The 25,351-nt window shown below is 42.8% G+C and overlaps 1 protein-coding gene across 1 annotated transcript in view; it reads left to right on the top strand.

Moving 5' to 3' along the window:
- The window catches only part of LOC124148214 (Hermansky-Pudlak syndrome 3 protein homolog), a 39,478-nt gene extending 14,373 nt beyond the window's left edge, over positions 1-25,105 (top strand). The window contains exons 9-23 of the mRNA XM_048382913.1: positions 609-778; positions 2,351-2,459; positions 3,385-3,471; positions 6,770-6,866; positions 8,418-8,481; positions 9,505-9,592; positions 10,242-10,319; positions 13,617-13,715; positions 14,615-14,681; positions 15,968-16,002; positions 16,971-17,060; positions 18,022-18,252; positions 20,721-20,933; positions 23,310-23,400; positions 24,481-25,105. Of these exons, the coding sequence (XP_048238870.1) occupies positions 609-778; positions 2,351-2,459; positions 3,385-3,471; positions 6,770-6,866; positions 8,418-8,481; positions 9,505-9,592; positions 10,242-10,319; positions 13,617-13,715; positions 14,615-14,681; positions 15,968-16,002; positions 16,971-17,060; positions 18,022-18,252; positions 20,721-20,933; positions 23,310-23,400; positions 24,481-24,659 (1,698 nt within the window). The 3' untranslated portion in view covers positions 24,660-25,105. The remainder of the gene's footprint in view (positions 1-608; positions 779-2,350; positions 2,460-3,384; positions 3,472-6,769; positions 6,867-8,417; positions 8,482-9,504; positions 9,593-10,241; positions 10,320-13,616; positions 13,716-14,614; positions 14,682-15,967; positions 16,003-16,970; positions 17,061-18,021; positions 18,253-20,720; positions 20,934-23,309; positions 23,401-24,480) is intronic.
- Positions 25,106-25,351: the final 246 nt, after the last annotated feature.

The following is a 25,351-nucleotide window of genomic DNA, read 5'->3' on the forward strand; positions in this document are numbered from 1 at the left end:
TCTGTGAGAGAGTTGGGACTGTGGTTCAAGTCATGTCTGTGAGAGAGTTGGGACTGTGAGAGAGTTGGGACTGTGAGAGAGTTGGGACTGTGGTTCAAGTCATGTCTGTGAGAGAGTTGGGACTGTGGTTCAAGTCAATGTCTGTGAGAGAGTTGGGACTGTGAGAGAGTTGGGACTGTGAGAGAGTTGGGACCGTGAGAGAGTTGGGCCTGTGAGAGAGTTGGGACTGTGGTTCAAGTCATGTATGTGAGAGAGTTGGGACTGTGGTTCAAGTCAATGTCTGTGAGAGAGTTGGGACTGTGAGAGAGTTGGGACTGTGAGAGAGTTGGGACTATGGTTCAAGTCATGTCTGTGAGAGAGTTGGGACTGTGGTTCAAGTCAATGTCTGTGAGAGAGTTGGGACTGTGGTTCAAGTCATGTCTGTGAGAGAGTTGGGACTGTGGTTCAAGTCATGTCTGTGAGAGAGTTGGGACTGTGAGAGAGTTGGGACTGTGAGAGAGTTGGGACTGTGGTTCAAGTCATGTCTGTGAGAGAGTTGGGACTGTGGTTCAAGTCAATGTCTGTGAGAGAGTTGGGACTGTGGCTCCATCCCATGGTGTATGTTCCAGGTGAGTTTCGGCTGCAAGGTGATGGAGACGGGCCCGTCCAGCTACCTCCACATGCTCCAGGAGGCCCACCTCCATGTGAAGAGGGAGATGATGTTCACCGGCAGCCCTGATGCTCTGGTGGAGGAGGACTTCCTCGAGTCCGCTGCGCTGCTGGGAGAGTTCTACTCCCTGTGAGTACAGCGCCACCTACATCGCCACCTACAGCGCCACCTACAGCCCTCAGTAATCTCAGTAATCCCATCTTCCCGGAGGGGGGAGGGGGAGGGGGAGGGGGAAGGGGTACCGATGGAGGGGTGCAGGGGAGGGTACCGATGGAGGGGTGCAGGGGAGGGGGAAGGGGTACCGTTGGAGGGGTGCAGGGGAGGGGGAAGGGGTACCGATGGAGGGGTGCAGGGATGACCTAAGTAGCCCATGGCGTCTATGCAATAATCGTGAACTCATTTCTCACCTTCTCACCTTTACAATTATCCTCATGATCATTGCCAGAAAGTTAGCTTGATTTGGATGCTTGACTATCTCCCTAGGTTAATTAGAAACGTGTTGAGAAATCAGTGATATTATTACCATAATGAATGTATTGATTGCTCTGTTCCTAGCTATCTGGGGGCACGGGTGGCCCAGTCTTCTAAGGCGCCGCGATTCGCTGTGCAGAGTTGCGTCCCTTGGGCACGCCAGAAACCTATGATTGTGGGTTCGAATCCCGGTTCGCCCCGATTATGTTTCTAGGTTTGTCAGCACCATACCCGTGCTCGTGGGTTTCACCGAAGTGGTAAACGTCTGAGACCTGCATCACTTCGGGCTTTCTTCCCACATTAAGCTGACATGCCGTGATATAACTGGAATACTGTTAAAAGCAGCGTTAAACCCAACTCACTCACTCACTCACTCCTAGCTATCCTCCCTATAGACCGAAGCGTCAGCCGAAATGGTCTTGATCGTGTGGTCAAGTAACTATCCAGATAGTGACGGATGTTAGCCATATAATCGCTCGCCGAGACTCGATTTGCATACATGCTGTTTGAATATTTGCGAACGTGACCTAAAACAACAAACAAGACTGACGGATGCTACGTATAATGCAGATACGTCCAGCTGTACAGCTTGATAAATGTTTAAGCTTTGGGAATTTAATATATGTTGTTTGTTTGTTGTTTAACACCACACTCCAGCAATATTTAGCTATAATAATGATGGCAGCCTATAGATAATCTAGTCATCAATCCCCTGATTGATTTCCTGAGCATCGATCCATGCCATCAGTGTAAGATAACACGCTATGAACAAAGCCTGACTACCCTATCCAATAAGTCGCCTCATGCGTCAATACGTTTGCTGGGGACCTATTCTAACCTGGAATCCTCCATATAATACAGTAAACTATGGTTATAATGAACTAACTACCACTACTTTTGTTTGTTTTAACCATAAGAGTGGCGGTTCGGTTGCCTTGTGGTTAAAGCGTTCGCTCGTCACACCGAAGACCCGGGTTCGATTCCCGACATGGGTACAATGTGTGAAGCCCATTTCTGGTGTCCCCCGCCGTGATATTGCTGGAATATTGCTAAAAGCGGCGTAAAACCAAACTCACTCACTGACTTTATCCATAAGTTGTTAACAGCATATATACAGCAAATGGCTGGGACAAATAAACATTTCGTTATATCTGTCTGTTCATTTTAAACGTAGTATGCTGTATATGGAAAATGTTTCAAGATTCATGGCAACGTATTTTTTGTCCTCAGGCCTAACGAGGAAGACTGGCGTTTGTGTTTGCCGTATTACGTCATGTCTAACTTAAGCCTGGACGACATCATCAGACAAGCTGTCCAACACAAGCTACACAAGAAAAAGGTGAGACCGTGGATTGGATGGGCGCAATATCAGTCAGTCGGCATATTCAGGATCTGAGGTAGAAAAGTGTTTGAGTGGGTGTTTTTACGCCGCTTTTAGCAATATTCCTGCAATATCACGGCGGGGACACCAGAAATGGGCTTCACTCATTGTACCCATGTGGGAATCAAACCCGGGTCTTCAGCATGCTGAGGGGCAGTCTGGTAGCCCAGTGGTTAAAGCATTCGCTCGTCATGCTGAAGACCCGGGTTCGATTCCCGACATGGGTACAATGTGTGAAGCCCACTTCTGGTGTCCCCCCGCCATGATATTGCTGGAATATTGCTAAAAGCGGCGTAAAACCACACTCACTCACTCACTCAGCATCCTGAACAATGCTTTAACAACTTGGCTACCTCAATGTTCCTGAAGGAGACGGTGTTCCTAATGGCCTGGCTGACAGAACAGGAACAAGTAATAACTGGAACATAGGCATGTTTTCAATATCTGAGTCAGACCCATCCTCGACACACAGGGGAATTATGCACCATGTAGTTCCTCATACTGCCCTGGGATACCTCTCATCATAGAGAATGTGCGCTGCCAAAGTGACAGCCAAAGAGTGATACATTCTAGACTTTTCTAGTTTATTCTTTCTCAGTTTTTTTACGTAAAACACCCTGGACCCATTCGCCACCATAGCTATGTTCATGAGGATTTGGAAGTGGTGTTACAAGCTCTCTCATAACTGATCAAGCACAGAATTTATTTCGCTTGTGATTGTACATTTATTGGACGGCAATAATCAGTAACATGTAAATAAAATCGAGTTCAAGATTAAGACAACAAATCTCTGACAACAAATTTAAAACTTGTATGTTTATAATAAGTGCCCCTTTGGTATTATATTTGGTTCTGGTAACAATGAAGTCTCCCTTCTTCCCAGGGTTCCCACTTCACGTACGGCAGGGGCCTCCTGTACTACCTCAACTACATCCTGTTCCTGGACGACGACCCCGTGGACATCAAGGAGGTGAGTGAGTGAGTGAGTGAGTTGGGTTAAACGCCGCTTTTAAAAGTATTACAGTTATATCGCGGCGTGTCAGCTTAATGTGGGAGGAAAGCCCAAAGTGATGCAGGTCTCAGACGTTTACCACTTCGGTGAAACCCACGAGCACGGGTATGGTGCTGACAAACCTAGAAACCTAATCGGGACATCAAGGAGGTGAGCAGGGGCACTTAGTGGAGCATCTCTTGAGTCAAGGGAGTTAACTGACTGTAAAAGTCCAGTTTCCACCCTTGCCGAACTAGACCCGTGAAGATTCCGGGGTAGAATAGGTCTGCAGCAACCCATGTAAAAGGCGACTATGCTTGTCCTAAAAGGCGACTAACGGGATCGGGTGGTCAGGCTCGCTGTCATCGGTCCCAATTGCGTTGATCGATGATATCAATCACGGGATTGTCTGGTCCAACCAACCTTGCCAAGGTAGTCTGGTATTATGGAGTTATATTTTGGCTGGACTAAGGAGTCTGTGCATAGTCCAATCAAAATTGCGTAAGGAACTAGACATCCGGTTTGTAAACAACATGGATTTCAAGGTGCAGATTTCAGTTGACTGCAGGATTTGTCAAAAGATGTGTACAGTCAACTGGGCACATATTTTCCAAATTTCATCCTTTTTCATCAAACTGCTCACGTGATTTGATGGCCACTGCTGGCCCTACGATTGAGACCAGAAATTCCAGTCTAGTTTGGCAAGGGTGGAAATTGGACTAAGGTCAGTTAACTATCTTGCCTCGGGAAGATGGCAGTGCGGTTCATTCTGCTTTGTTTTGTTTGTTTTCTGCCCAGAGAGCAGACGATCGGGGCTTTGTTCCCCTGTCTGCATCAAACCTAAAGATGATAAAAGATGGTACTTGTTGTTGCCTTGCCAGCGTTAGCTTGATAACACAAGGACTGGTCGGCTCGGAGTCAGTATACTGTGTCTGAGTGGGGTATACATGTTAAACTGTGGCATGGTATCTCAGTGGGCTAAAACAAGTTCAGTATACTGTGTCTGAGTGGGGTATCCATGTTAAACTGCGGCATGGTATCTCAGTGGGCTAAAACAAGTTCAGTATACTGTGTCTGAGTGGGGTATTCATGTTAAACTGTGGCATGGTATCTCAGTGGGCTAAAACAAGTTCAGTATACTGTGTCTGAGTGGGGTATCCATGTTAAACTGCGGCATGGTATCTCAGTGGGCTAAAACAAGTTCAGTATACTGTGTCTGAGTTGGGTATTCATGTTAAACTGTGGCATGGTATCTCAGTGCTACCAGGACTGGCCCTTCTGTTCATCTGTCCAGCACTCCTAAAGGAGTTAGAACCTTGACCATAACATGCAAACCGATATTATCGCCACCCTAAAATAAACAGATACATTGTATACATTTGTTTGTTATGAAGAGAATAATACCTTTGATATGATTTATCCTGGATCATAACATGGAGACGGTTACATTTGTATGTAGAGAAATACATGTTCATGCTGTCAGATTTGCCATCCACCCATTTAAAATGCTGACAGAGTCAAAATTACGAAATATTTGCAGTATTATATACATGTACAATGCAAATGTAGATTTTGTCATGACTGCGTAAATATCCAGGTGGGCCTCTTGTATTTTTTCCATTTCCATGGCAACAAGTTTTGACAAGTCCATATTAGGGGTACCTGACATAACATACACAGTTCCGAATCCCAATTCCATGGTATTGTTTTGATAGCTCAATAACTACTCACGTATGCAGACAGACAGATTTATGGAAATTCTCTCATCAAGTAACTCAGGTGACGGGGATTTGTCATCTTCTGATGACTCTTCTTAATAATAAGGGATGGGTCTGCATGTTTCTTTAGTGTGTAATGCAAACACGTTTCAGATAGGTCTTTATTCTCCACAGCTGAGAAACTGAGCTTCCAAGGGAGATGTCTAGTGAGAGAAATCGTGACAATAGTGGCGTCTTTGATTACCATGATGTCGCACTCAAATAGACCCGTGAAGATCCGGGGTAGATTAGGTCTTCAGCAACCCATGCTTGTCCCCGTGAAGATCCGGGGTAGAATAGGTCTTCAGCAACCCATGCTTGTCCCCTTGAAGATCCGGGGTAGAATAGGTCTTCAGCAACCCATGCTTGTCATAACAGGCGACTAACGGGATCGGGTGGACAGGCTTGCTGACTTGGTTGATGCATGCTCTCGATCCCAATTGCGTGGATCGATGCTAATGATGTCAATCACTGGATTGTCTGGTCCAGACTCGATTATTTACAGACCGCCGTCATGTCGTGGGAATATTTCTGAGTGCGTCGTTCCAAACAAACAAAGAAACACTCAAATGACACTGTCTGCCATTGTAGCTGTGCTATTGAATGGTCAAAAGGTGACAAAAACGTCACTGATAAAAGTTAAAATATCCTCTCCAATTCTAGGATATATGTAACTTTTATCCACCTGTCTTGATAATTTTGATCTTGGAAGACGCTTGGGTGAGATTCTCCACATAGAAATGACCATGATATGTGACCAAAGTGGGATGAAGTGTGAGACTACGTTCCTTGTATGTTCCTTGTATGTTCCCTGTATGTTCCTTGTATGTTCCTTGTATGTTCCCTGTATGTTCCCTGTATGTTCCTTGTATGTTCCCTGTATGTTCCCTGTATGTTCCCTGTATGTTCCTTGTGTTCCCTGTATGTTCCCTGTATGTTCCCTGTATGCTCCCTGTATGTTCCCTGTATGTTCCTTGTATGTTCCCTGTATGTTCCCTGTATGTTCCTTGTATGTTCCCTGTATGCTCCCTGTATGTTCCCTGTATGTTCCCTGTATGTTCCTTGTATGTTCCCTGTATGTTCCCTGTATGTTCCCTGTATGCTCCCTGTATGCTCCCTGTATGTTCCTTGTATGTTCCCTGTATGCTCCCTGTATGTTCCCTGTATGTTCCCTGTATGTTCCCTGTATGTTCCCTGTATGTTCCTTGTGTTCCCTGTATGTTCCCTGTATGTTCCCTGTATGTTCCCTGTATGTTCCCTGTATGTTCCCTGTATGTTCCCTGTATGTTCCCTGTATGTTCCCTGTATGCTCCCTGTATGTTCCCTGTATGTTCCCTGTATGTTCCCTGTATGTTCCCTGTATGCTCCCTGTATGTTCCATGTATGTTCCCTGTATGCTCCCTGTATGTTCCCTGTATGTTCCTTGTATGTTCCCTGTATGTTCTCTGTATGTTCCTTGTATGTTCCCTGTATGCTCCCTGTATGCTCCCTGTATGTTCCCTGTATGTTCCCTGTTCCAGAGCTGTGGGGACGAGGTGCTACACATCTACCATGAGACAGAGCCGGAGCGACTCTCACACATCCTGCTCATCTCCCGTCTTCAAACATTCAGTCCAGGTGATGATGCAATGGTTGTACCGATGGGTACCCGGAAGTGTATGGGGGAATAACAACTTGTAGCCTCTGGTATTGATCTTATTGGTATGCTGGTATTATTCGTATCTGACAGGACAGTGGTTGTACCGATGGGTACCCGGAAGTGTATGGGGGAATAACAACTTGTAGCCTCTGGTATTGATCTTATTGGTATGCTGGTATTATTCGTATCTGACAGGACAGTGGTTGTACAGATGGGTACCCGGAAGTATAGGGGGAATAACAACTCGTAGCCTCTGGTATTGATCTTATTGGTATGCTGGTATTATTCGTATCTGACAGGACAGTGGTTGTACAGATGGGTACCCGGAAGTATAGGGGGGAATAACAACTCGTAGCCTCTGGTATTGATCTTATTGGTATGCTGGTATTATTCGTATCTGACAGGACAGTGGTTGTACCGATGGGTACCCGGAAGTGTATGGGGGAATAACAACTCGTAGCCTCTGGTATTGATCTTATTGGCATGCTGGTATTATTCGTATCTGACAAGGACAGTGGTTGTACAGATGGGTACCCGGAAGTATGGGGGGAATAACAACTTGTAGCCTCTGGTATTGATCTTATTGGTATGCTGGTATTATTCGTATCTGACAGGACAGTGGTTGTACCGATGGGTACCCGGAAGTGTATGGGGGAATAACAACTCGTAGCCTCTGGTATTGATCTTAGTGGCATGCTGGTATTATTCGTATCTGACAAGGACAGTGGTTGTACAGATGGGTACCCGGAAGTATAGGGGGGAATAACAACTTGTAGCCTCTGGTATTGATCTTATTGGTATGCTGGTATTATTTGTATCTGACAGGACAGTGGTTGTACCGATGGGTACCCGGAAGTGTATGGGGGAATAACAACTCGTAGCCTCTGGTATTGATCTTATTGGCATGCTGGTATTATTCGTATCTGACAAGGACAGTGGTTGTACAGATGGGTACCCGGAAGTATGGGGGGAATAACAACTTGTAGCCTCTGGTATTGATCTTATTGGTATGCTGGTATTATTCGTATCTGACAGGACAGTGGTTGTACCGATGGGTACCCGGAAGTGTATGGGGGAATAACAACTCGTAGCCTCTGGTATTGATCTTATTGGCATGCTGGTATTATTCGTATCTGACAGGACAGTGGTGAGACAGGGAAAACAGAAAGTTGGGGCTCTGACAGGTACGTGAGTACTCAAGTACCAAGTCGGTTTAGATGGACTCCGACTTACTATGTTAAAGACTTGAGAACCTGGTCAAGGGAGATAACTCACATCTTATTTTCTCTAACATGAGTTGCAGACAAGGAAGAGAAACGATAAAATGTCCGGAGTTTTTGACTCAGCTAAAATAAACAAAAAGTCGATTATGTGGCATAGTACGACTGAATCCACCATGCCCAGAGTACCATTTTTTAGATTTCAGACCATGCTTTCTCAGCCCAGAAGTGCAAGGGGTGCACAGGTTGGTATCTGTTTAAAGGGTACCAGTAAGTGGGAATTCATAACAAGAACATATCTTTCAACAGAAACTGCGATGGATTTATTGAAGAAATGGATGGAGCACAACAGACAACGAGAAGAGAATGCAAGGTGAATCTTTTGTATTACTGCTGTAATAACAGACAAGACATTCTACAGTCCGTTTGACTCCAAATGAGAACGATGAATTGCAAAATAACTCGAAATCCAGAAAAGTCAAGTACATCAATACAGTACTTGACCATGAATACCCTGTACCGAACAAAATCTGTGGTCAGGTAGTCCTATCTGGTCCTATCTGGTTCTTGATGAATCCTTGATGACTCTGTCTAACTCTAGTCCCATGTAGGTTACACACAACCAAATGTTTTCCCATAGACTTCTATAGTAACGTTATATTTTTTTTAAAAATAACTAAGCATTCAAGAGCTATTACCTGTACATGTGTGCACAGTTTGGCCTTAGAGCAGCAATAAAAAAATAAAAAATGACTAGCTTAGCCAGCTCCTTTCCCGAGTACAGGAAGCTAAACACACCACCCCCAGTTTCGCACCAAATGTCACCTACTTGAAAATAGCTGTGCTCACATTCAGCATAAGTCATCATGTTGAAAAAGACAGTACTAAATAAAGAAAAGCATGGTCAGTTTTAATAACTGGATGGATGTACATTTGAAAGACATAAAAATCTTACAGAATATCCTCCAATCACAGCCTGCAGATATCTCTCGATCTGCACTGAAGGCTCCCTATGAAAACCGCACTGTCCAAACTGGTTCTGATTTGGTGTAGTAGAACCTTTAGCAGCACATTAGTGTTTCATTGTTTATAGCAATGTTACATCAGAATGTTATTACGTTACCCGTAAAGATCCGGAGTTGCATAGATCTTCAGCCTCCCATACTTGCCGTAAAAGGCCAGTATGCTTGTAAGAGGATACCAACAGGATCGGGTGGTTTTGGTTGATGCATGTATTCGATCCCAATCGTGTGGATTGATGCTGATATCAATCACTGGATTGTCTTGTGCAGACTCAATTATTTACAGACTGCTGCCGTATAGCTGGAATATTGCTGAGTGCGGCGTTAAACAACAAATCAACAAACAAACAAATGTTCTGACCAACTGTTGACAGTGACTTTGACCTCCTGGCCGTTGTGAAACTGAACCTGAGTCTGGTGGACCCGGAGACGGCCAGTACCGCTCTCCTGGCAATCCCGGAGGTGAGCTACACACCCATTGTCTTTCCCACAGTTTCTGAATCAGCCAACATTGATACAACAAGACCAGATTCTTTTATTTTATGGTTTACTGATTTTTTTAACCATTTTGGGTTGGGGGAAATAAATAATTTGTGAAGCTGAATAAATGTTTTATGTAGTTTTGCATGACGTTTTTGGGATGGTCATTTTTGTGAACAAAATACATGCTAGTACTTTTTACAGCACAGAATTTTATGCTTGTCATAGGAGGCGACTAACAATATTGGGTGGTCAGGCTTTCTGACTTGGTTGAAGCATGTCATCGTATCCCAATTGCTCATGATGTCAATCCCTGGATTGTCTGGTCCAGACTTGATTATTTACAGACCGCCATCATAAAGCTGGAATATTGCTGAGTGTGGCATTAAACAAACAAAACAAACAAACACAGAATGTTCCATATTTATGTATTTACTCCTGAAATGGCTTTGCTCTCTTTGCAAGCCAGAGATCACAATATATGATTTGTGATCAATTATTACTATATGGGTTGTTAGTTATTAATTTGACTTAAATGTAGTATATGTATCATTATGTATAAAACTGGCAATTTCAATCTTTGAATCATTTGAAAACAAGAGATGAAATTTCACTTTCTGTTTTTTTTCAGCGAAGCTTGATTCTCATATGTGGGGTACACCCAAGCCTGGTTCACAAGGACTTTACAGAGTTCACTCCCCTTGCTCAGGTTTGTGCAAATGTTGGCCAACATGGCTTCTGTGCTTCCTTGTTGTTAATGGTATCAGGACGGCAACAATCACACACTGTAACTACACACTGTAACTACACACTGTTAGTACACACTGTAACTACACACTGTAACTACACACTGTTAGTACACACTGTTACTACACACTGTAACTACACACTGTTACTACACACTGTAACTACACACTGTAATATACTATTACTACACACTGTAACTACACAGTTACTACACACTGTTACACACTAACTACACACTGTAACTACACACTGTAACTACACACTGTTACTACACACTGTTACTACACACTGTAATATACTGTAACTACACACTGTTACTACACACTGTAACTACACACTGTTACTACACACTGTAACTACACACTGTTACTACACACTGTAACTACACACTGTAATATACTATTACTACACACTGTAACTACACAGTTACTACACACTGTTACTACACACTGTAATACACTGTAACTACACACTGTAACTACACTGTAACACTGTAACTACACACTGTAATACACTGTAACTACACACTGTAACTACACACTGTAACACTGTAACTACACACTGTAATACACTGTAACTACACACTGTAACTACACACTAAAACACACTGTAATTACACACTGTAACACTCACTACACACTAACTACACACTGTAACTACACACTGTAACTATACACTAAAACACACTGTAACTACACACTGTAACTACACACTGTAACTACACACTGTAATACACTGTAACTACACACTGTAACTACACACTGTAACTACACACTGTAACACTGTAACTACACACTGTAATACACTGTAACTACACACTGTAACTATACACTAAAACACACTGTAATTACACACTGTAACACTCACTACACACTAACTACACACTGTAACACTGTAACTACACACTGTAATACACTGTAACTACACACTGTAACTATTCACTAAAACACACTGTAATTACACACTGTAACACTCACTACACACTAACTACACACTGTAACACTGTAACTACACACTGTAACTACACACTGTAACACTGTAACTACACACTGTAACTACACACTGTAACACTGTTACTATACACTGAAACACTGTAACTACACACTGTAACTACACACTAACACTGTAACTACACAGTGAAACACTGTAACTACACACTGTAACTATGCACTGTTACACACTGTAACTACACACTGTAACTATACACTGTAACTACACACTGTTACACACTGTAACTACACACTGTTACACACTGTAACTACACACTGTTACACATGTTACTACTCACGGTAACACACTGTAACTACACACTGTAACTACCAAATGAAACTACACACTGTAACTACACACTGTAACACACTGTTACTTCACCCTGTAACTACACACTGTAACTACATGCTGTAACACGTTACTACACACGGTAACACACTGTAACTACACACTGAAACACACTGTAACTACACTGAAACTACACACTGTAACTTCACACTGTAACACTGTAACTACACACTGTAACACATCAACTTGTAACAGTCTTCATCCTCTGTCATCACTTGTCACTCTGTTGTTTTTGTTCATATCTGTGTCTTCAGCGGTAGCAAGAACTTGTAACTGACTTTAATAAGATTAAGGTAATCTAAGCATGTGATTAATCCTGCTTTGTTTATTTCAAGCATTAATTGTGTATTGTCAAGTTTATCTCTTACGCCATTGTAATATGCAGCTACTAGCCGACTCGTCTCGCATCAAAACACAGGGCTGTGTACTCATGGGTAGATGACCACGGAGTACGCTGATCATTGTGTGGGATTACCAAGAGTGATTAATGAGTAATTTCGGTAATTCGATGCAAATTAGGTGTGTCGGAGTCCAGAGTGCGAGAATGTCGGATTAACGGGTCTAAATAGCACTGATTTAATCAGTTCCCGTCATTAGTGTCGGATAAAGCTGATTATCGGATTAACAAGTGTTGGATTAACGAGTGTCGGATTAATGAGACTTGACTGCATACATAATCTTACCTTTGAGTGGGTACTGAGTAGGACCCGGGTACCCACAGGACTACCTCGACCCACGGTTAATCATGTGATATATTGTTTAATGACAAAAATTATTTAGGTGAGGTGAAATGGGGTTTAACGTCGCCCAAGATTATTGCACTTATATAGTGACGTGCATGCACGTGTGTGTGTGTGTGGCTGCTTGTACTGGTCGGGACTGATGCTTATTTATAGTGCTAGCCCACTGAGGTGAAGTGAGCTGAAATGGGGTTCAACGTCACGTCCAAGATTATTGCACTTATATAGCGACGTGCATGTACGTGTGTGTGTGTGTGTGGCTGCTTGTACTCGTCCGGACTGATGCTGATTTATAGTGCTAGCCCACTGAGATACCATGCCACAGTTTAACATGAATACCCCACTCAGACACAGTATACTGACTCCGAGCCAACCAGTCCTTGTTTTCCGCCCTTAATGGCGAGCGCCAGACAGGGTAACAACAAGTACCATCTTTTAACGTCTTTTGGTATGACGCAGCCGGGGATCGAACTCCGGACCTTCCGCTCTCAAGGCTGATGCTCTATCACTAGACCACGGAGGCGGTCTAAAACCTATCTAGAACTCTACGGTTACACTATAAGTGACTAATGTTTGCATTCATAGGTTTGCATAAAGATAAAACTTCAGTTTATGCATGACCAGATTGGTTTATACGAGTATCAAAATACATTTTGCCAGGGCTATGGTCAAACTATTCCCAATCGGACATTTGGACCTATCTCTTGAGACCTGTAGCGGGTACCCGGGTAGGGTTGGGTAACAGGGGGTAGGTACCCGGGTAGTAAATTTGGACTCGTCCCAGCCATACTGTACTGAGACAGCGCATTGATAGAATACAGAAGTTAAGATTCATTAGTCAAGTCTGTCTGTCTTCAATAGTGAAACAGGGGGCACGGGTGGCCCAGTCGTCTAAGGCGCCGCGATCTGTGCAGAGTTGCGTCCCTTGGGCACGCCAGAAACCTATGATTGTGGGTTGGAATCCCGGTTCGCCCCGATTATGTTTCTAGGTTTGTCAGCACCATACCCGTGCTCGTGGGTTTCACCGAAGTGGTAAACGTCTGAGACCTGCATCACTTCGGGCTTTCCTCCCACATTAAGCTGACATGCCGCGATATGACTGGAATACTGTTAAAAGCGGCGTTAAACCCAACTCACTCACTCACTCACTCAATAGTGAAACAGAAGCTCAATATTTCCAGCTGATGCGACAACATCGCCCAAGCACATTCCTTCACCTGCTGGTTGAGTTGTTTGACAGAGGTGTTTTGACACTGGACTCCAGCCTTAAACTGCTACAGGTAGGTCACATTGTGAAGGTGTCTGGTATTGACAGGTTAGTGTGTAGGAAGGTAACCATGACTTATAATGCTACAGGTAGGTCACATTGTGAAGGTGTCTGGTATTGACAGGTTGGTGTGTATGAAGATAACCATGACTTATAATGCTACAGGTAGGTCACATTGTGAAGGTGTCTGGTATTGACAGGTTGGTGTGTATGAAGGTTACCATGACTTATAATGCTCCAGGTAGGTGATATTGTAGAGGTGTCTGGTATTGACAGGTTAGTCTGTACAAAGGAAACTGTGACTTAACATACTACAGGTATTGAGAGGTATTGGATTCTATTCTATCATTATTAGAGTCATCGTATTATAAGTACAGGTAATTATTTTTAAATCTTGTACATTTCATCATCACCCTTAAAGAGGCTGTACATAATGTTGATATCTCATATAAAAAATAAATGACTTGTGGTTGTTGTTTATCGCTCCTCATGGCTTATTCTCCCTGCAGTGTTTATTGTACGATAAACAAACTTCAACCCCCATTCATTGTTTATTTCTTACATATGTAGCATTTTATCTGAGTCCTAAAGGATGAGGCATAATATATGTTTTTTTGTCCCAATGGCTTAACGCTGAAAATAACTAAATGAAAGCTGTTTGAGTTGATAAGATAGCATTTGTTTTTTAAAAACTTGATTAACATAATAGAGTCACAGATATACCACACAACATGATTATCAGGCCAGGTATTCAATAAAAGAAGCTTTAAACTGGGTTTACAGGTTGGAGGCTGTGTAATATATATTATGAATTGAGTCACGAGAATACAGAGAGCAATACAGATTCATTTTACTTCTACAACTTCAAAAAAAATTCATAATAATATTCATAATAATATGAGTTCTTCACAGAATGACGAAGGCAAGGATATGTCCACCAACACCCACATCAGGGAATACCTGGAGATCCTCGTTACAGGTGAGTCTTCTCTCTTCCTTCGCTGGAAGCAGAGAGCCTGAGGTGAGTGCACCTGCTTGTTATGCATGAGATCTGAGTTTTATTCCAGCCATAAACAGCCACAAACAGATTCTTCCATAGCTTCTACTGAAATTAGGGGCGGTCGGGTAGCCTAGTGGTTAAAGCGTTCGCTCATCATGCCAAAGACCAGGGTTCGATTCCCGACATGTGTACAATGTGTGAAGCCCATTTCTGGTGTCCCCCGCCGTGATATTGCTGGAATATTGCTAAAAGCGGCATAAAACTATATTCACTCACTCACTCATAATACAATTTCTATTCCTAAGGCTAAAAAAGATAATAGTCTTGTTTCTCACGCACCACTGCATCATCATAAAGCCTGCAGCATGTTTCGTTTTTAGTTCCGTTTTATTTTTATTTTTTAAATCCTAATACCAAAAAACAATGTGTTCCAGTATAGCACGCAGTTACTTCCCTTAACATATGCACTGCTTTACTGCACAACTCTGGTTATTATCCCCCGCCCCATGCTGAACTGGTGCCTCTTGCTATTTAGGAATTTTAGAAATTTTTATTTTTCACGTTTCCTCGGCAATAAGTTGGACATAGGTTCTACAGGGGTGGTGTTCGTTTCCAGAGCGTAACTCAAAAAACGTTAAATACTTTCTTACAAAACTTTGCATGTCTACCAGGCACATACTGAACTGGTGCCTTTTTATACATAGCACTTTTAGACATTTTTATTTTTGTTTATGTTTCCATGACAACAAGTTGGATTTAAGTTTTAATATAGGATTGGTTTACTTAAGGAGTATAACAAATAAACTGTTTAATATTTCCTTGCCACACATTGCATGTCTATATATAAAGCACATACTGAACTAGTGCCATTTGATATTAAGGTGTTTTAGAAATGTTTATTTTAGAATTTCCATTGCAGCTATTTTGATGTGGGCTTAGAGAAATGTTGGGTCAGTTACCTGGTTTGGGACAAAAACGTGTTGAAATGGGCGGGGGATATAGATGACTTTGTCAACTATACGCTTGTTGTCATGGCGACAATAGGAGTTTGTATGCTTGTTTATGTAGGCAGGTCCTTTCCTAGGTTGATAGTATACAAGTGGTTACAAACTAGTTTGAACAAGAAAAAATCTACCTCCTGCCCGTACTATATTTTCAAAAGTCCTTGCCTGATTACCGATTCTTATCTTTTTTTAAGCCTAATATGGGTATATCTAGGATATGGAAACACTCGTGGCTATAATTTCTATTTCTCCTGTTTTTAGATTGGAAGAGAAAGTACATATTTGAAGATGCTGTGGTGAGATATTAAGTTGTCACAAATCTATCTTTTGTCAAAATACAAATTATACTTTAAAATGTGTAAACACACATGAACACCACACGTTCACATGCGCCTCTATACATGTGTGTGTATATGTGCATATGTGTGTAGAAATACATATGTGAGTATACTTGTCATGTGAACGCGTTTACTCACGTGTGTATATTTACACCAGTAGCAAATTTGCAAATGTAAATTTGCACCATGTTTATATGTTGCAATGTGAACGTTTATGTTAACATAACAGAATGATCTAATTGATATCTGTTCTTTTGCCAACACCAAACAAATTGTCAACAGTTGCCAACTTTTATGTGTATATACAGAGTTGAGCGGATGCTGTTTTCTTTTGGTTTCAAGGAGTCAAAACTTTGTGTACAAATTAAATCAAACACATGTTGCTTCACTCGAAAATCATGCGAAGTAACTCTCTTCTCATTCAACTTTGATTGGAAAACAACCTCTTTTGTGTTGAATTTCATAAACAGACTGACGAATGTGTGTGCCTTACACAATTTACATACTTTATTTACACACCTAAGTTGATTTTCATGTGAACGCCATTTTGTTTAAAGCAAATGCAAGTGATACGAGAGGTGGAATCTGATTGGTCCATAGGAGAAGCTTAGAAGGGACATAACTGGTAATAGCAACTGGTGGCGCTACGATCGAGCCCAGTAATTCCAGCCTAGTTAGGCAAGGGTGGAAACTGGACTTTTAAAGTCAGTTAACTCCCTTGGCTCAGGAAGATGTCTCATACCTGGATGGGTCACTGTTTAAAGTAGGAACAGATAGATAACCTGCCCACATGATCTGAAACCAGGAAGTAAACAATGTGTTAACCCTCACAGTTCTTGTACTATAAAACAAGAGAAGTGACTGCTGAAGACAAATGATTGCTCTCTTAGTTCTCTCCTCTAACTGAATGGTTCCACTTGTTACAGAGCATGCTGAGTGAGATGTACATCAAGCGTACCATCAGCAAGATACTACCCTCCTCACGACAACTTCTCCTTCCTCACCAGTTCAGGATGGTCAGTACACGTCAACGTGACGCATCGTCATTACACTGAGATTCCCCCAGCAAACAGATAAATAAATAACAATAAGGCACCTACTTTTAAGGCCTATTTTAAGAATGACATATGACGAAGAGATTATTACACGCTGGTTTCCATTAGGGCTGGGACGGGTAACTCGGGTGCCTGGGTCGGGTGGGTACTGAGTAGGACCCGGGTACCCACAGGACTACCCAGACCCGTGGTTGGTCATGTGATATATTGTTAAATGACAAAAAATATCTAAAACTCTATGGTTACACTACAAGTCACAAATGTTCGCATTTCTTTCTGACAATGCACCCATTTCTTCTGACTTTTCACATCGTTGAATAAAGATTTTACTTGAGTCAACTTCAGTGTACGCATGACCAGATTGTTTTATACATGTATCTAAATACGTTTTGCCAGTGCTATGGTAAAAAAATGCCCAATCAAATATTTTGTACCTATCTCTTGAGACCTACAGTGGGTAGCCGGGTAGGGGCGGGTAATAAGGGGTGGGTATCCGGGTAGTAAATTCAGGCTCGTCCCAGCCCTAGTTTCCATATAGTACCATACACTTTTTTACCTTATATCAGTGTTCGAAATACCTGCCTGCCCGACCGTCTGAGACGGGTTGATTTCAACTCGGGCTGCCAGATTTTCAAATCCCCCTGCCCGACGGTCGGGTTATATTTCATATGTGAAAATATTCTAAATATTTCCTGATGATAAGCATTAATTCACATGTAAAGATGAATGTTAAAATGTAACCAAAAAGAAACCCTGTTAGCTTATCCTGAGAAACATATGGGCAGGCAGGTTTTGGTCAGGGCTGGCAAGTATTTCAGCTAGCCAGTCCTGTGGTCTGGCTGAAATTTTTGGGAGTTTCATACCCTGCTTATATAGGAGATTTTCGAATATGCTCAGCTATTATCTCTATTTCCTGTTGCAGCCTAGCGGAGGTCACTTCACTGGGAGGTTCTCGTGGCTTGACTACCTTCCTCCGTTCAGTGGACCTAAGTCTATCAGTCGGCCTTGTCAGCACATCACCATCCCCAGTGGCAGTGGCGGCATGCAGCGTTCAACGTCAGTGTCCATCCCGGTCAAGGTGGTGAACAAGGCCGACTCCTTGGACGATAAATGCCCCTGTTGTTTCTGCAACGAGGATTTACTCAAATTACAGGTGTGGTGAAGTCTGAGGCAAATTCATTCTACCTTGAAATCAGAAAACACAATATGTTTATCTCCTAATTTTACCTTTCACTTGGTAAATATTGAATTCTGATTTGTCAATCAGAGGGTTCAAATCACAATAACCACCTCAGATGGAAGCAGCTGTGAGTTCCAAATTTGATTTGGAGTGGTTACATATACAGGTAACCACGGTAACCCAGCTAGTGGTAAATTCAAAACACAGTATGTTTATCTCCTAATTTTACCTTTCACTTGGTAAATATTAAATTCTGATTTGTCAATCAGAGGGTTCAAATCACAATATCCACCTCAGATGGAAGCAGCTGTGAGTTCCAAATTTGATTTGGAGTGGTTACATATACAGGTAACCACGGTAACCCAGCTAGTGGTAAATTCAGAACACAGTATGTTTATCTCCTAATTTTTCCTTTCACTTGGTAAATATTGAATTCTGATTTGTCAATCAGAGGGTTCAAATCACAATAACCACCTCAGATGGAAGCAGCTGTGAGTTCCAAATTTGATTTGGAGTGGTTACATATACAGGTAACCACGGTAACCCAGCTAGTGGTAAATTCAAAACACAGTATGTTTATCTCCTAATTTTACCTTTCACTTGGTAAATATTGAATTCTGATTTGTCAATCAGAGGGTTCAAATCACAATAACCACCTCAGATGGAAGCAGCTGTGAGTTCCAAATTTGATTTGGAGTGGTTACATATACAGGTAACCACGGTAACCCAGCTAGTGGTAAATTCAAAACACAGTATGTTTATCTCCTAATTTTACCTTTCACTTGGTAAATATTGAATTCTGATTTGTCAATCAGAGGGTTCAAATCACAATAACCACCTCAGATGGAAGCAGCTGTGAGTTCCAAATTTGATTTGGAGTGGTTACATATACAGGTAACCACGGTAACCCAGCTAGTGGTAAATTCAAAACACAGTATGTTTATCTCCTAATTTTACCTTTCACTTGGTAAATATTGAATTCTGATTTGTCAATCAGAGGGTTCAAATCACAATAACCACCTCAGATGGAAGCAGCTGTGAGTTCCAAATTTGATTTGGAGTGGTTACATATACAGGTAACCACGGTAACCCAGCTAGTGGTAAATTCAAAACACAGTATGTTTATCTCTTAATTGTTTCAAATGACTTAGATTTTGACTGTGAAGACCATAACAATTTTTGTTGTACCTTTATAAGAATCTTGCAATTCCATTGGTTAATCTGTACCATGTGATGAAACAATACATTTCTATGTACACCCCCAAATCACATGACTGACATTGACCTCAAATATTGACTCATCACAAGATAAGTATTGTATTTCATCATCTAGAAAACAAGATGGCGTCTGGTAGCAACATTTCACGTTCGCAGGCTACTGTAATCTAAAAGAGGACAGTTTTAAGGCTACATAAACTTTAAAGTGATTGTCAGTGTAACAATTATTTACTCTTCACGAGTAATTCTGTCCTCTGTCAGGGGTTGGGTCCTCGGGTCCAGCCACACCACCTCGGGTCCAGCCACACCACCTCGGGTTGGGTCCTCGGGTCCAGCCACACCAACTCAGGGGTTGGGTCCTCGGGTCCAGCCACACCACCACGGGTTGGGTCCTCGGGTCCAGCCACACCACCTCGGTTTGGGTCCTCGGGTCTAGCCACACCACCTCGTGTCAAGCCACACCACCTCGGGTTGGGTCCTCGGGTCCAGTCACACCACCTCGGGTTGGGTCCTCGGGTCAAGCCACACCACCTCGGGTTGGGTCCTCGGGTCCAGCCACACCAACTCAGGGGTTGGGTCCTCGGGTCCAGCCACACCACCTCGGGTCCAGCCACACCACCTCAGGTTGGGTCCTCGGGTCCAGCCACACCACCTTGGGTCAAGCCACACCACCTCGGGTTGGGTCCTCGGGTCCAGCCACACCACCTCGGGTCCAGCCACACCACCTCGGGTTGGGTCCTGGGGTCCAGCCACACCACCTCGGGTCAAGCCACACCACCTCGGGTTGGGTCCTCGGGTCCAGCCACACCAACTCAGGGGTTGGGTCCTCGGGTCCAGCCACACCACCTCGGGTCCAGCCACACCACCTCAGGTTGGGTCCTCGGGTCCAGCCACACCACCTTGGGTCAAGCCACACCACCTCGGGTTGGGTCCTCGGGTCCAGCCACACCACCTCGGGTCCAGCCACACCACCTCGGGTTGGGTCCTGGGGTCCAGCCACACCACCTCGGGTCAAGCCACACCACCTCAGGTTGGGTCCTCGGGTCCAGCCACACCAACCCAGGGGTTGGGTCCTCGGGTTCAGTCACACCACCTCGGGTTGGGTCCTCGGGTCCATTCCAGTCTTGATTGGCTCACTCATTTTTGACTAACGTACGATTGACTCACACAGTGTTGTCTCAACTACTCACTCAGTCACTCACTCAGTCACTCACTGTTGCCAGTCGCTCCTATGTAGCGAGGAACTGACGGAGGATCTGTGTCGAAGTGTCACACACCAGATCCAGAACGAGGCTGACCTTACTGGCTGGGATTCAATATGGCTGCTGTGTGTCCGTCTGCTCGACTGGAAGCAGGCGACAGAGTTCCTCATTGACCGATACCCTGGAGTGGTGCCCAAGTTCATGGTCTGCACGTATGGCCTGGACCAAGAGAAGGTGAGCATTATGATCTGAGAGACTCAAGAAGAAGGCTTGTAATGATTTTAGTTTAGTTCCAGGTTAGGATTTGTCCCCAGACTCGACTGAAATAGATCGATTGGCCAGGCCAAGTGACTTGGTTATCATCGTTCCCCAACGACTTTCTCATATCAATCACTGACCCATGAAGATCAGGGTAGAGAATAGATCTTCAGCAACCATGCTTGTTGTAAGAGGCAGCTAACGAGATCGGGTAGTCAGGCTCACTGACTTGGTTGATGCATGTCATCGTATCCCATTTGCGTGGACATCATAATGTCAATCACTGGATTGTCTGGTCCGGACTCTATTATTTACAGACCACCGTAATATAGCTGGAATATTGCTGAGGGCAGCATTAAACAACAAACAAACAAACAAACAAACAAACAAACAAACAATCAAATCAATCACCACTTTGGTTCAGACTTGATTATTTACACGCCTCAGAGATGTGGGTGGAATATCACTGACTGCAGTGTCAAACAACAAACAAACAACCTTTCTCCATACAATCATAACCAGGGCAGATTCTGTAGCTTCAGGCAACCATTTATCAGTTGAGTGTGGACGCAAACAGCTCAGAACCATGTGATGGTCCACAAGTGTAAATCTGAACACAACTAGCCAATATATATTTTACAGAACTACATATAATTAATGCTTGTTATTACATTCTAAAGTGTTGTGTTTGTTGTGTCAGTGGCAGTATGGGATGTGGTGTTATGCCATACTAAAGTGTTCTGTTAGTTGTGTCAGTGGCAGTATGGGATGTGGTGTTATTACATACTAAAGTGTTGTGTTTGTTGTGTCAGTGGCAGTATGGGATGTGGTGTTATGCCATACTAAAGTGTTCTGTTAGTTGTGTCAGTGGCAGTATGGGATGTGGTGTTATTACATACTAAAGTGTTGTGTTTGTTGCGTCAGTGGCAGTATGGGATGTGGTGTTATGCCATACTAAAGTGTTCTGTTAGTTGTGTCAGTGGCAGTATGGGATGTGGTGTTATTACATACTAAAGTGTTGTGTTTGTTGTGTCAGTGGCAGTATGGGATGCGGTGTTATTATATACTAAAGTGTTCTGTTAGTTGTGTCAGCTTGGGATGTGGTGTTATTACATACTAAAGTGTTGTGTTTGTTGTGTCAGTGGCAGTATGGGATGCGGTGTTATTACATACAAAAGTGTTGTGTTGTGTCAGTATGGGGTGTGGTGTTATGCCATACTAAAGTGTTGTGTTAGTGGCAGTATGGGATGTGGTGTTATGACATACTAAAGTGTTGTGTTTGCTGTGTCAGTGGCAGTATGGGATGTGGTGTTATTACATACTAAAGTGTTGTGTTGTGTCAGTGGCAGTATGGGATGCGGTGTTATTACATACTAAAGTGTTGTGTTGTGTCAGTGGCAGTATGGGATGTGGTGTTATTACATACTAAAGTGTTGTGTTTGTTGTGTCAGTGGCAGTATGGGATGCGGTGTTATTACATACTAAAGTGTTGTGTTGTGTCAGTGGCAGTATGGGATGTGGTGTTATGACATACTAAAGTGTTTTGTTTGTTGTGTCAGTGGCAGTATGGGATGCGGTGTTATTACATACTAAAGTGTTGTGTTGTGTCAGTGGCAGTATGGGATGTGGTGTTATTACATACTAAAGTGTTGTGTTTGTTGTGTCAGTGGCAGTATGGGATGCGGTGTTATTATATACTAAAGTGTTCTGTTAGTTGTGTCAGCTTGGGATGTGGTGTTATTACATACTAAAGTGTTGTGTTTGTTGTGTCAGTGGCAGTATGGGATGCGGTGTTATTACATACAAAAGTGTTGTGTTGTGTCAGTATGGGGTGTGGTGTTATGCCATACTAAAGTGTTGTGTTAGTGGCAGTATGGGATGTGGTGTTATGACATACTAAAGTGTTGTGTTTGCTGTGTCAGTGGCAGTATGGGATGTGGTGTTATGACATACTAAAGTGTTGTGTTTGTTGTGTCAGTGGCAGTATGGGATGCGGTGTTATTACATACTAAAGTGTTGTGTTTGTTGTGTCAGTGGCAGTATGGGATGCGGTGTTATTACATACTAAAGTGTTGTGTTGTGTCAGTGGCAGTATGGGATGCGGTGTTATGACATACTAAAGTGTTGTGTTGTGTCAGTGGCAGTATGGTATGCGGTGTTATTACATACTAAAGTGTTGTGTTGTGGCAGTATGGGACGCAGTGTTATTACATACAAAAGTGTTTTGTTTGCTGTGTCAGTGGCAGTATGGGATGCGGTGTTATTACATACTAAAGTGTTTTGTTTGTTGTGTCAGTGGCAGTATGGGATGCAGTGTTATTACATACTAAAGTGTTTTGTTTGCTGTGTCAGTGGCAGTATGGGATGCGGTGTTTGGAAGCGGTGATGAAGGAGCTGCCTTCGTCGACATCGGGAGAGGAGGTGTACATCCAAGCATACAGAGGTCAGGGGTCAAACACTATCCTCGATTATCCAGTGTATTATAAATTTGTTCTATTATGACATCTTTCCCTGGAACTTTGTTTGAGACCCGTTAAAATGACACATACTAAAAATAGCAATCCAATCAAATTATACAGTTCTTTCATGATTGGTAATAGCAGTTTTGATGTCACTGGTATTTGACTCAACACGTCGCAAATACATCCTGGTAGTTTAAGGATTTTCCACCCTTCTCAAATCTTGCTCAGCTAAAACTTCATTTATGACAAGGGGCACGGGTGGCCCAGTCGTCTAAGACACCATGATTCACTGTGCAGAGTTGAGTCCCTTGGGCACGCCAGGAACCTATGATTGTGGGTTTGACTCCAGGTGCCCCCCGATTATGTTTCTAGGTTTGTCAGCACCATACCCGTGCTCGTGGGTTTCACCAAAGTGGTAAACGTCTGAGACCTGCATCACTTCTGGCTTTCCTCCCACATTAAGCTGACACGCCGCAATATAACTGGAATACTGTTAAAAGCGGCGTTAAACTCAACTCACTCCCTTATTTATGACAACCTTCTGATTTGTTGTACACTCCTTTACTTTCAATATATCAAGGACTCGTTCGTATGAGACAAACATTTGAATTTAGATTGAAGTCTTGTTCAGAACGGTCTGCAAATTCGTCTGTGCAAGATGTTGTTTCCGGAGCATCTCTTTAAGACTACAATATTTCTTAACCAAACTTGGTACATTGATAGGTCTAGTGTTGAACTGTTGCCTTTTGATAGTTTTGGATGTTTGAAAAATTAATTTGTTGTTTCCATAGCAACAACTTTGACTAAATTCAAGTGCTTGTTTCCGGAGAAGATCTTGGAAACCGTAAAATATTTCTTAAGCAAACTTGGCACATAGATAGGTCTAGTGGTGAACTGATGCCTTTTGATAGTTTAGGATTTTATAAACATTTATTTTTCTGGTTTCCATAGCAACAACAAAGGGGCCCTGGGATATTTGTGGTCTTATCCTTTCTTAAGGAAATTATCTTTTTAAGTCGAGGACATATGTATTTCTTTATGGTAGGATTTGTCAATTTCAGGCATCCTGAAGGATTTATCAGAGTTACTTCCCCCTGAAGACTTCCTCAGCCTGTTGCCAGCAGATGGCAGTTTTACATTCATGTTGCCGTACATCACACAGTGCTTCCGGCACCAGCGGGCCAAGGCACTCAAGAATAACATCATTGACAAGGGACGTCAAATGGTCACACGTCACTGACCAACGCTTGACACCAAGACTTGACCAGCTTGTACCTTAGATTTTGGAACCTGAGAATACTGAAATGTGTAGATTGTACTGACATATTCCATGGAATATTTCCAACATTCCTGAAGATCTGGGGTAGAATAGGTCTTAAGGAACCCATGCTTGTCTCCCGGTGAAGATCCAGGGTAGAATAGGTCTTCAGCAACCCATGCTTGCCGTAAAAGGCAACTATGCTTGTCGTAAGAGGCAACTAATGGGATCGGGTGGTCAGACTCGCTGACTTGGTTGATGCATGTCATCATATACCAAAAGCATGGATCGATACTCTTGATGCCAATCACTGAACTGTCTGGTCCAGACTCAATTATTTACAGATGCCGTCATATAGCTGGGATATTGCTGAGTGCGGCGTCAAACAACAAACAAACAAGTAAAACTCCAACATTCCAAGATATTGCAATAAACAGCACTAACTAATCTATGCATTTGTTCTAAATTCTGTGATGATTCATGTAACAAGAATAAGACAGATGTAGTGTTGTTGGGAATTGGTTAAAATGTATTATAGCTAAAACGGATAGAATTATCATTAAAACGCCCGCATGTTATCAGAAATTATAGCTAAAACGGATAGAATTATCATTAAACCGCCCGTATGTTATCAGAAATTATAGCTAAAACGGATAGAATTATCATTAAAACGC

The sequence above is a fragment of the Haliotis rufescens genome, unplaced genomic scaffold (genome assembly GCF_023055435.1).
Source record: "Haliotis rufescens isolate VD_foot unplaced genomic scaffold, xgHalRufe1.0.p SCAF_42, whole genome shotgun sequence".
Classification (NCBI taxonomy): domain Eukaryota; kingdom Metazoa; phylum Mollusca; class Gastropoda; order Lepetellida; family Haliotidae; genus Haliotis; species Haliotis rufescens.